This window comes from Neoarius graeffei, chromosome 26 (assembly GCF_027579695.1).
Source record: "Neoarius graeffei isolate fNeoGra1 chromosome 26, fNeoGra1.pri, whole genome shotgun sequence".
Classification (NCBI taxonomy): domain Eukaryota; kingdom Metazoa; phylum Chordata; class Actinopteri; order Siluriformes; family Ariidae; genus Neoarius; species Neoarius graeffei.
This window is the reverse complement of record NC_083594.1, coordinates 48,463,688-48,476,216: the sequence shown is the minus strand read 5'-3', so window position 1 is coordinate 48,476,216 and position 12,529 is coordinate 48,463,688. Positions and strand designations below refer to the sequence as shown.

General features: G+C 40.5%; 2 protein-coding genes across 2 annotated transcripts in view; both read left to right on the top strand.

The window, feature by feature from the left end:
* Positions 1 to 3,291: 3,291 nt before the first annotated feature.
* LOC132874216 (uncharacterized) lies at positions 3,292 to 11,018 on the top strand. Its single transcript, XM_060910204.1, has 4 exons — positions 3,292 to 3,587; positions 3,879 to 4,161; positions 4,478 to 5,326; positions 10,881 to 11,018. Exons 1-4 carry the CDS (start codon positions 3,292 to 3,294, stop codon positions 11,016 to 11,018), a joined length of 1,566 nt encoding a protein of 521 aa, XP_060766187.1.
* The window catches only part of camk1b (calcium/calmodulin-dependent protein kinase Ib), a 67,010-nt gene continuing 62,092 nt past the window's right edge, over positions 7,612 to 12,529 (top strand). The window contains exon 1 of the mRNA XM_060910340.1: positions 7,612 to 7,698. The gene's annotated coding sequence lies outside the window, so the exon portion shown is untranslated. The remainder of the gene's footprint in view (positions 7,699 to 12,529) is intronic.

The window sequence follows — 12,529 nt, the reverse complement described above, 5'->3', positions numbered from 1 at the left end:
AACGTAGTCACATGAACGTGAGGACTCGCGATTATTGGCTCGATCACATAGATGGGATTTTTAACAGCGCCATCTTGCGGTTTGGAGGATATTTACTCTGTATTTGCCTTGCTTCATCTCAACCCAAAGGTTCCTGCACTTACTGTAATTATATAGTAATTACACAATATAGCCAACTGTTATACATACAAAACACTTTTTCGATGGAATAAAAATACGTAGACTATTCTATTCCCTTCTAGCGGGTTTCATTCATTTGGTTTGATCACATGCAATATTGTTATCACATCGCTTATCCGACATGTATTATGCCACTGGAGAATGAGCATTGAATATGATTTACGATATTGCATGGGGGCGGCACGGTGGTGTAGTGGTTAGCACTGTCACCTCACAGCAAGAAGGTCCGGGTTCGAGCCCCGTGGCCGACGAGGGCCTTTCTGTGCGGAGTTTGCATGTTCTCCCCATGTCCGCGTGGGTTTGCTCCGGGTGCTCCGGTTTCCCCCACAGTCCAAAGACATGCAGGTTAGGTTAACTGGTGACTCTAAATTGACCGTAGGTGTGAATGTGAGTGTGAATGGTCGTCTGTGTCTATGTGCCAGCCCTGTGATGACCTGGCAACTTGTCCAGGGTGTACCCCGCTTTTCGCCCGTAGTCAGCTGGGATAGGCTCCAGCTTGTCTGCGACCCTTTAGAACAGGATAAAGCGGCTAGGGACAATGAGATGAGATATTGCATGGTTATCAAGACATGATGTCACACTTCAGCTCTGATGCAAATATTCAATGAGAAAGTTTCCTGCTACACATGTGCAGAAGCATTTCTTTGTTTGCTGGTGGTGCCCGCAATAAACTGTCACAGTGAATACGTATTACACGTAAAACTTCTGCGCTAGTGAGCAACTGTGACAATTTGTAAACAAACATGGCCACCAGGTTTGCTTCGTTAAATGTGGAAGATTTTGAGAGAATTTTGAAAGAGAATGACCTGTTGAACACTCAAAAGTAATGTGTACAGTATATAATAATAATAATAATAATAATAATAATAATAATAATAATAATAATAATAATATTGGCTGGCTATTTTTTTGTGGTATATCAGATATATTCCATTCAGCTAGCATGATATTGAACTCGTATTCGACTCGTTCATTCAATATCAGTTGAATGGAATATATCTGATATACCACTCAATGCCAGCCAATATTATTGAAGTGTTTTATATACCCATATCATTTTTTTCCCCTCCAACATCTCATTTCAGATTTATTACCCTTATAAATCTTATAATAACCTCCACTCTTCTGGGAAGGCTTTCCACTAGATTTTGGCTGTGTGAATTTGTGATCATTCAGAGCATCAGACACTGGTGTTTGATGAAGAGGTCTGGGGTGCAGTTGACATCCCAGTTTATCCCAGAGATGTTCAGTGGAGGTGAGGTCAGGGATCTGTGCAGGACACTCGAGGTTTTTTTTTTTAATTTAAATATATATAGGAGTTTGCCCTAAGAGCACTAAATACTCATCTATAGGGCTCACTCTAGTTCTACCACTCCAACCTTGGCAAATCATGTCTTAACAGCGCTTGCTTTGTGCACAGGGGCATTGTTGTGCTGGAACAGTTATGGGCCTCTTAGTTCCAGCAAAGGGAAATTATAATGCTCCAGTATACAAAGACATCTGATAATCATGTGCTTCAAACTTTATGGCAACAGTTTGGTGTCCACAAGGTGTCCACATTGTGTAGTTATACGATCCTGAGCCAGTGTGATGTAACATAAATCATAAATTCAACTCGTAAAAATGGACCATCTACTCACACTTATAGTATACGATATAAAAATATATTATATATACGCGAGTGTTTTACTGGGAAATACGCCACTCGTATTTTTCATACGGGCGGCAGAGTGATGTAGTGTGGTAGGAGTGGTAGGCGGCAGAGTGATGTAGACCTACACCCAGGACCTTCTCGCCTCACAGCAAGAAGGTCCTGGGTTCGAGCCCCATAGCCGACGAGGGCCTTTCTGTGTGGAGTTTGCATGTTCTTCCCGTGTCTGTGTGGGTTTCCTCTGGGTGCTCCGGTTTCCCCCACAGTCCAAAGGCATGCAGGTTAGGCTAACTGGTGGCTCTAAATTGACCGTAGGTGTGAATGTGAGTGTGAACGGTTGTCTGTGTCTATGTGTCAGCCCTGCAATGATCTGGTGACTTGTCCAGGGTGTACCCCGCCTCTCGCCCATAATCAGCTGGGATAGGCTCCAGCTTGCCTGCGACCCTGTAGGACAGGATAAGCGGCTACAGATGATGGGTGGATGGTATTTTTCATACGAGCTACATCCGGGACATGGAGAACCAAAACCATGACATAATCTCTATATGTCACTTGTGAGGAAATTGATGAATTGCTTCGATCAATTTGGGTACTTTTTGTTTGTGAATGTGTCTATATAATAAAAAGAAAATCATATGTTGGCTTGAAGATATGAAGTTTATCTTCTCGTATTAAAAAAACTCACATTTTTCATATGAACATCATGGATCTGAGTGAGATATTTCCCGATATTTCACTCTGATGATGTTACTCCTAGTATTTTCCTGCTGATTTGACATGCGTTGTCAAAATGGCAAACCGGTTCAACATTAAAATTCTTTGGATTACAGTTTTTCTCAATTGGTTTGGCTCATTTCTTGAAACTGAGATGACATTCTCAAAATAACATGGACAAATCCCCAAACCCACTTGCAATTTCTCACAACAGATTGGCATTTCTCATTGCTTTCATCAAATTGCAAATCCTTTGTACATGTCTCAAGTGTCTAGTGCATCCTTGCAAATGGTTATGTACAAGTGGCCCACAGTTAACACAATCATCCCACATTTAGCACAACTTCCAAATGAATAGATGTTCGTAATCCATCCCAATTAGCTGTTTCTCAATGTAATGGTCGTTCCCTCCAAAACATGTCAGAACAATTTCATCGTATAAGTCATCATATGCAGAATAGTCTGCTCAATTGTCAAAATTAGTCAAGGACATAATACAATATAGTATATATATATTTTTGGAAGATTTTGGAAGATTTTTGGAATAAATACATGGCAGTCAGGTGAATAAGTGACAGGTGAATTCAGGTTTTGACTAATGATGGAGGAGTTTCCCACATCACAGATGACCAATCCAACAGTTTGTGGAGTTACCTGGCAGGTGTTGTGTATGACTGTGACTGCTGCCATACATGTATATTGTATATAGAGCTTGGCCTGGTGCCAGTACTATTTGCAGAGTGAACATGGAGGAACCTCAACAAGGACAACTTCCAGCTGGAGGAAGGGGAAGAGGAAGAGAAGGAGGAGGAAGGAGAGGAAGAGGAAGAGGAGGAGGGGTGCGGATGCGTGGTGGTGGAGTAGGGGGAAGAGGGCGAGGAGTGCGTAGGCATCACACTGTCCCCGATGAAATTCGAGCCACCATTATTGACCATGTAGTCAATCATGGCCTAACCATGGCAGAGGCAGGGCGCCGAGTGCAGCCTAACATGCCACGCTCTACAGTCTCCTCCATCATACAACCCTTTCGCAGGGAAAACAGGTATGCACTCAGGCAGTGATGGAATTACAATTTTTTCTAGGAAAGCTGTGTGTGTGTGTGTGTGTGTGTGTGTGTGTGTGTGTGTGTGTGTGTGTGTGTGTGTGTGTGTGTGTGCACGCCTGCACGTGTGCGCATGTGTGTAGGCCCATACTGCAAAATCGTATGATGCAGTGTTGCGTATATAAAGTGACAAAGAAAAAACTACAGTAAATTGGACAAAATAAAGTAAATTACAGTAGCAGTTTAGAGTAGTATTGCAGTGCAAATTGTCATGTCTGTGTCTATCTGCAGAATTGGGCAACAGCCTCCTTTGGGCGGTAGAAGGAGATTGCTCACAGATCCCCAGGAACAAGCCATCTGCAACATGGTTATACAAAACAATGCCATCACACTCACACAGATCCGCAATGCAGTCCTTCAAGACGAATCCATCTTCCACAATATCAACTCCATTAGCATCTCAACCATAGACCGGGTACTGAAGAGAAATCATATGACCATGAAACAAATATACAGGGTACCATTCGACAGGAACACAGAGAGGGTGAAAGAACTGCGGTACCAGTATGTGCAGGTAAGTCAATTACTGTATTTGTTTTCCACCATTGTAACCTATACACTATGCAGAGGTTCAAAGTTTGGGGGATTTTCCGTATCTTTACTGTGCCTTTGGAATCCAGTATCTGACCACAGAATTTTGCCTAATGACTGTAACAGAAAACTGTGATCAGTATTTCTCCATTTTGTGTCAAAGACCACCTGGAGTACCTCTGCATAGGCCAGCATAGGTTTGGAACCGCTGCAGGTTATATTGACTTTGTGAAGAACATATTACTGCTGTGTATGACCCATCTACATGATTTGGTTTTACCTATATTTCTCTTTTGTAGAGAATAATGGCATTGGAGGGGATTGAAACACCTCATCTCCTGGTGTTTGTAGATGAGGCTGGTTTCAATCTGGCCAAGAGCCGCAGGCGCGGACGTAACATCATTGGCCAGCGGGCCACAGTGGACGTCCCGGGTCAAAGAGGGGGAAATATTACAATGTGTGCGGCCATTTCTGACAATGGTGTGGCCACACGTATTGCAAGCCTGGGCCCATACAACACTCAGAGGCTCCTCCTCTACCTGGACCATCTGTATATGGATTTAGTCCCCGAAAATGAAAGGGGTCTCGAAGCACCCCACCTACCACAGTTTGTCATTGTGTGGGACAATGTGAGCTTTCACCGTGGCCCACTCATCAGAGCATGGTTCAACAGCCATCCAAGGATGCGTAATGTGTTTTTACCACCATATTCGCCGTTTCTCAATCCTATTGAAGAGTTTTTCTCTGCTTGGAGATGGAGAGTTTATGAACGCCACATTGGGGATCAGAGGTCTCTCCTCAATGCGATGGATGCTGCCTGTGAAGACATCACAGGCGATCAGTGTCGGGGTTGGCTAAGACATTCACGCCGCTTCTTCCCATGCTGCATCGCAAGGGAGAACATCCGGTGCGATGTAGATGAAAATCTGTGGCCAAACAGCAGCGGATGGATGGCCAGGAGGATGAGGATGGTGACCAGGAGAGGGTGGGGGAAGACGGCAACAGCGACTAGTCCAAGTGTTTCATTTCTGGAACTTTATTGCTTTTTTGGTTCATGTTTATATTTTGCCATACAGCCTTTCAGCGCGAGGACGCATGATATCACATGCAGAAGGTCAATGAATATTTTCCTTTTACCTATATTCTCTGTACGTAATGCAGTAATGCATGCAATTTGGTTTGTGTGAAAATTGTGTGAATAAACAATTTCCTTGGCGAAATGAGTGCACTGTGTGTGGTGTCAAACTTTGGAGGCTGCTCTCACTGTAAAACCCTATTTCTCCAGTTTTATATATAATAGTATTCCTTTAGCTAGACCTCTGACAAAATGTCTAAGCATTTTGACTTGCAGTGCTTACACAATGCCAAAGGGACAATGGATTTTGGGGGCATTGACTATTTATGTGAGAAGGATATTTAGTTTTGACACATGGGTAAACTGTTTTGGGAGAGATATGAGCATTTGCAGATGATCCATGTAGTTGTGCTGAGCCATCCAGGTCATTTAGACAGAAGCACTTAATGAACGAAAATGAGGCCAAGCAATTGAGAAGGATCTATGCCATTTTTATGGTACTGACTATTTATATGGGAAAGGGATTTCATTTTGAAGCATGAATGAACAGTTTTGGGAGACATATGACATTTTGCTGGTTATCTGAAGGGTTGTGCAGAACTGTAACACTGTTTGGCAAAATGACCTTATAGTTATAGGAATGTCATCTCAGTTTCAGGAAATGAGCCAAACCAATCGAGAAAAACTGCAACTTGCATATTTTATATACACACACAGACAGACAGACAGACAGACAGACAGACAGACAGACAGACAGACAGACAGATAGATAGATAGATAGATAGATAGATAGATAGATAGATAGATAGATAGATAGATAGATAGATAGATAGATATGTCCATATAATATAAAGAACATTACATGGTAGCATGAAGATATGAAGTTTATCTTCTCATGTTGAAAAATATATCACTTGTTCACTTTGCTCATTTGTGAATATGTACATTCACCACTTGAAGATAAACTTCATATCTTCACACAACTGTGTAATATCATCTATACATATCACTGTATATACATCATCTTCTCAAGATGATTTACCCTCATTTATTTTGGGTTGGTTCGTCACCTTTTCTTTTTTCATAAATTACTGTATACCTGTAAATAGGTCACTGAGTTGTTTATTATCTGTTTATACACGTAGGTTAAAACACCTGGTAAAATAAATTAATAAATAATGCTGATTATGTAGGTAATTTTTTAATCAGGGTCAAATCAACCCATTAGCAAACATTCAAATTTTTTTCTCTAGTGAATTTGGTAAAGGTGTTAAAGCTTGTTTTCACAACCAGACGACATGATTCCTAAATAAATATATGTTTTACACCAGTGTCACAAATAACATTCATATAAACATCAGATAGCAATAAATGGGGATGATAAAAAGACATACCCTCATTTTATTTGCTTGAGATCAGATCAGGCAAATATGAAGCCGAGTAACCTAGATAAGATTGTGTACATTAAATATACATAAGGCTAATGTGTACATTCAGTGGATAAGTTTATTATTATTATTATTATTATTATTATTATTATTATTATTATTAAATGACAGCTAACTATGACAATTGTTGCCAAATATATTGCAAGAGTACATTTTTACTAAGGAACAAAATATATCCAGATTGCCTGAACATTATTTCCCCCCCCCCAATAATCCCCTAAAATTGTCTTCTGTTAATAAATATGTAGGCTAATAAATGAATCATGCCTGTAGTCAGCTGGGATAGGCTCCAGTTTGCCTGCGACCCTGTAGAACAGGGATAATGAGATGAGATCTCATCCATGCTTAGCAGATTATACATTTTCACTTTGCATGATTAAATAAAAAAAGTGGATTTAAAAAATGAAAGATGACAATTCAAACAAGCCAAAAAAATTTTTTAAATTATTTTCCCTGCAGTCCTTTCTTCTTCTTCTTCTTCTCCTGATATTATTATTATTATTATTATTATTATTATTATTATTATTATTATTATTATTGGTGGGTGGGCTCAAGGGTGGACAAGAATGTTTGCATTTCTGTTTTCAAATGGATCGCAATTGAAAAACCGATGAAACCGAATGCTCAAACAAATAAGATAAAAGCAAACAAGCCAAAAAAAATTATCCAGACACTGGAGGACCGACCTGCCAAAGCTTATCAGTTCCCACGAGACATGCTTAAAAAACAAATTGAGCATATCAGCCAATCACAATCGCTCCTTGAGTTACCTGAGGAGCTTTTATTATTATTATTTTTGTGTGTGTGTGTGTGATTGGTGAGCAGTTAATAAGCCACGCCCCCTTGCGTGCCCCCTCTCCCCCTTTCTGAACGAAAGCTGTGACGTCAGCGGTGCGCTGCTTTTGGAGGGCTCGTGAGAGGAAGCGGATCTGCACTGCACACATCGCGGGCTGGGCACGCGCACGTCAGGTCGACTTATTTCATCTCTGCCGTTCAGGTAGGAAGCTCTGCTGCCTGTTACACACACACACACACACACACGGGTGAAATTTAACACAAATATGGGATAGAATCTTGAGATAAATTGCAGGTTATTTTCATGCAGATCCTTCTTATAGAGGAAGAGAGACGCGCGCGCTGTGCACGAATAAGTCTTCAGCGGAAGATGTTCAGGTCATTATTTAAATTATAGCCTGTGCATCAAGTGAGACCATATTTGCAATGCTTTATGACCCGTTATATCACTCTTAGAGCCCGTGCACGCTTTTATCTCTCGATTTGAAATGCATAGAGATGCAGATGAGTCCAGTCCCAGTAATTAAGGATGCAGGCTGGTCCTCTTCTAAAATCCCATTCAAGCAAAGAAACACAGCTCCAGTGCAATCAAGAAGGACAACTTATGAATGAACTAAGGGAAGTGGTTAGTCATAGCAGCCTACTGGGATAAGAAAACAAAAGACATGACTTCGGGAAACCAATATGTCCAAGTTTGACAGTAAGCTGCTGGAACCTTATGAAAAGGCCATTGGAAGCAGGAGTTTCCTAAAACTTTCCAGCTCCATATAAGGTCAAATAAATGCAAGCCAATACTTCTGGAAAGAAGAGTGGTAAATATTTGGGTTCAAGACTTGTGGAAGGCATATGGTCCACTTTCCTGCCCGTCTGTCCATTCATCTCTGTCTCTGTCTCTCTCCAAACATTTTTTTTTAAATTGTTGCTGCATTGATGTATGCTGATCTTTTTTAGACACTATCTTGCTTTTACGTTCTGCATTTGGTCTACTCAGAAGTCTGTCACAAATGCTTGCAACTCGTCTCACATGGACAACAGGTTAAACTTTACAAGTAGCAATATATTAATAGTTAATATATTATGTAAACATGTCTGGCATGAATAATCTGCAAGTCCTGTGCTAAAGGTATGTGAAAGGACATGTTAAAAAATAATTTGCGCTCACTTTCAACATCACAATTAAGGAAGTGCATTGAAGGTTTTTTTTTTCTAGCCCAGTAACATAATTGACATAACAGAAGCTGGACTTCCTTTTCCTCTGCCCAGTTGGTATTGAAACCATCTTGACAAACTTTGCATCTTGCGTTATGCTTTAATGCAAAGTGTATTGCAAATGCCACACGAACAGGAAAAGATTGTTATCAGTCATCAGTCAAAGTTAGATGACTGTAGTGGCAGCAATTTGACTACTCTCTGGGTTATCTCCATGTCATCAGCACCACAAAAATCCCCCATTTTGTTGCCCCTTCAGACCTGGAAGGGGAAGTTGTGGAAAATGCTCCTGAAAAAAATGCACACCCGTCCACACACACATGCACCACTTTCCCATGCTGGATATAATATGGAGGAAACAATGCACTTTTAATGAGCGTGTGGTGTGTGTTTGGTTGCTGTGTTCATGAGGATGATAATAAACAATAGTCTCGTTCCAGATCCAGGAAATGGATGTGAAACATGAACAAAATAACAAACTTGATTTGCATAACCCAAGGGAAATATCTGCACAGAAGCTCGGTAGTTATCACTGCTTGGTTGTTTATGGTATTTTATTCTTATAGAAATGTCGATCTATTTTAAAAGCATATGCTCTGTGCTTGAATAGACTTTACCCAACATGCTCAAACTTTATCCCCATTTGAGTGATAGAACCAATATTTATAAAGACAGACACAAAAAATAATACAGGGGCTAAAATTAGTGTGTTGTTTCATACTGACATGTCCGTGTCCCCCACCCACTGTTGTTCTCAGGTCACAGTGTCAGAGGTGTCAACATCTACAGTTTAGCCATAGCATTTACAGTTTTGAACCTGAGCAGTTTCTACTTTCTCAGATAAAACAGGTCCGTGAATAAAATTGGCAGGGCAGAAAAGGAAATTCTCTGAAGAAGAAAGGGTGTGGGACATGAAATACTCAAATTTGCATCTGCGAGCAGTTACTTTTGCCTCACGATAAGTTTATCTAGGTAAACGCTGACCTGGGAATACTTGTGAGCCAGTAGAAAACAGGAAACATGTAGGTGGGAGTATGATCTCATTGGTCAGTTTAAAAAAAAACAAAACACGAGTAGGTGTTTATTCTTAAGTTGTGGTTGCTGATGCCGGACTTTTACCTTGCTGTATTGTAACTGTTGCGTGCATCTGGGGGAAAAACAGGGTTAGCTCTGCATGTTGGCATCTCTGCATAATGGCCTAGGCATGCTGTCTGTAATATAATTTATATACATATAATATGTATATTTAAGTTATTCCACGAAATCAAGTCGTACATGAGCTGATATCTGGTGAGGTGCGTAGCACCGAGTTGGCTATAAGCCATGTACCATGAGATTGAGTGGAATAACTTTTATTCTATCCACATTCACTGGATTTTGAGAAACAGCATTTTTATTTTTTTATTTTTTTGCAAATTCGATAAATAAAAACTTCAGACAAATATACAAAATGTTGGACAAAATAATTTCTGCTCAGAATGTAAACAAACCGGTGAAATCACAGTAGCAATTTGTGAAAAATGCTATAATAATAATAAATAATAATAATTTATTATTATTATTATTATTATTATTATTATTATTATTATTATTATTATTGGGGGAAAAGATATGGTCTTACCTTCAAATACTATAATTCCATATTTTGTTGCTTTTTTGGGGGGGTATTTTTTGGGGTTTTATTTTCGAGTAGAATTTTTATTTCGTCCTCGGTTGGTTCAGCAACACGCTCTGCCATTTTATTTTTCTCAACTCACAGTATATGAGCTGATAGCTTAGTAGTAGAGTAGCCAATCAGAGCACACGATTGCTCATATCCAGTGAATGTAGATGGAATAATGTAATATAGACTTTATATACGTTTAAAAAATCCTTCTTTTTTTTTTGTTAGAATACTTGACCCGATTTGGTCAAAATTGTCCCAATTTTAGTAAAACATGTCCAGGGGAAAAAAGAAAAAAAAGAGAGATTTATCCACCCAGGTATGAGGTGTGATTTTTTTTTTTTTTGTCTCTCTTCTGAGCAGCCATGGGACACCAGTGAGTATCTTCTCTTTCTGATGAGCTCCGACTATTCTGAATGCTGCATGCTGGATACAACTTTCCCAATTTGTCCAACTTGTAGCATAGTTACTTCCTGCTCAATACCACTCAAGCTCTCCTTCTATATCCTCAGTCCAAACTCATTGATGAACATCTGAACCCTTATGACCTTTCACCCTGCATGCACACCAAGCAGTCAAGCTCCTTTTTCTTGGATAAACCTGATGTGAGCCATGCCAAAGTATTTTTACCTGTCGACATATCTCAGTGATGCGAGTGTCTCAGAAATGTTTCTGTGCTTGGTAAAGGATCTGTTTGATACATCAATCTTAGTTTAGCTTGAAAACAGCCTTGGAGCATTTGTAATTTTGGAAAAAAAGAGATTACTGCAGAGCTAATGCAGAAGACAGTGTATATCTTTGGCATCATCTTGCATGTTTAGATGTGATCTAAATATGACCATGTGTTACATTCCTCACTGTCTTTGGCTGTAAAGACGAGCGTCTTTGGCTTGCCAACTTTCCAGAAAGAAAACAGTTGCAAGAAAGTTTATTTTCTCTAATCAGGTTTGGCGAGTTTGGTGTTAAAAAAGAAAATCATGATTCTCTGGAAATTAACTTTCTGGAATAGAAAGCATGGCATTTCAGTTTTATTTTCTATTTTTTGCGATCCATAGCCAATATCATACTGATGCTCCAGTCAACCCAATTCCCGAAACTTCCCATGGAAGTCCACTCGAATAAAAGAAGACCAATAAAGCATTTCCAAAGAACTAATCTCAGTTGATGCTGAAGTAGCACAAGAAAAAAAAAAACCCAAACAAACCAAGATTTACTGACAGAGGAATGATAAACTTCTCAAGACACTCACATTAAAGGGCATATTCTGGACCAATTTCGGTTTTTCTTATATGAAAGTATGTCCCTTTACACACTCATCCAGAAGGGTAATTTTGCATAAGGCCATCTGTCTACAGCAGAAAAAAATAAAATAACAAAACGCATCTGGAAAAATCCCAAGGGAGTCTGGAGCCAGAATCGTGATGTTATCTGCGGAAGTGTGAGCAGGCTGCGCGAGCTTTGCACGGTTTCAGGGCACAGCCTGTGTAGACTAAGCGCTCGTATTTCTCTCTCATTGTCTGGTCTTTTGGAAAATGATGAGTAGATGAGACTAATCCCATCAAGATTGGTGTTGCTACACCCTCCTACGATACATCTGTTAACCATTTTAATAATTACGCGATAACGTTGAAGAAATTTGCAGAAAACCACCAGGCCGTTTTCTCATAAGCAAACCAGCGCTGACGTAGGATTCAGAAGGAGGCGTCCCGCAGATGATGTCACGAAAATCAATGTCTCATCTCATCTCATTATCTCTAGCCGCTTTATCCTTCTACAGGGTCGCAGGCAAGCTGGAGCCTATCCCAGCTGACTACGGGCGAAAGGCGGGGTACACCCTGGACAAGTCGCCAGGTCATCACAGGGCTGACACATAGACACAGACAACCATTCACACTTACATTCACACCTACGGTCAATTTAGAGTCACCAGTTAACCTAACCTGCATGTCTTTGGACTGTGGGGGAAACCGGAGCACCCGGAGGAAACCCACGCGGACACGGGGAGAACATGCAAACTCCACACAGAAAGGCCCTCGCCAGCCCCGGGGCTCGAACCCAGGACCTTCTTGCTGTGAGGCGACAGCGCTAACCACTACACCACCGTGCCGCCCGAAAATCAATGTTTGCCGGGAAATCCAAATGCCAAGTTTTTTCAGAGGCG

Excerpts from the sequence above, each read along its gene's own strand:
- LOC132874216 (XM_060910204.1), top strand. The coding sequence starts at position 3,292 with ATGGAGGAACCTCAACAAGGACAACTTCCAGCTGGAGGAAGGGGAAGA. Across the intron at positions 3,588-3,878 it reads CCCTTTCGCAGGGAAAACAG|AATTGGGCAACAGCCTCCTT; the intron begins GTATGCACTCAG and ends GTCTATCTGCAG. Across the intron at positions 5,327-10,880 it reads TCCTTTTACCTATATTCTCT|TCCAAACTCATTGATGAACA; the intron begins GTACGTAATGCA and ends CTATATCCTCAG.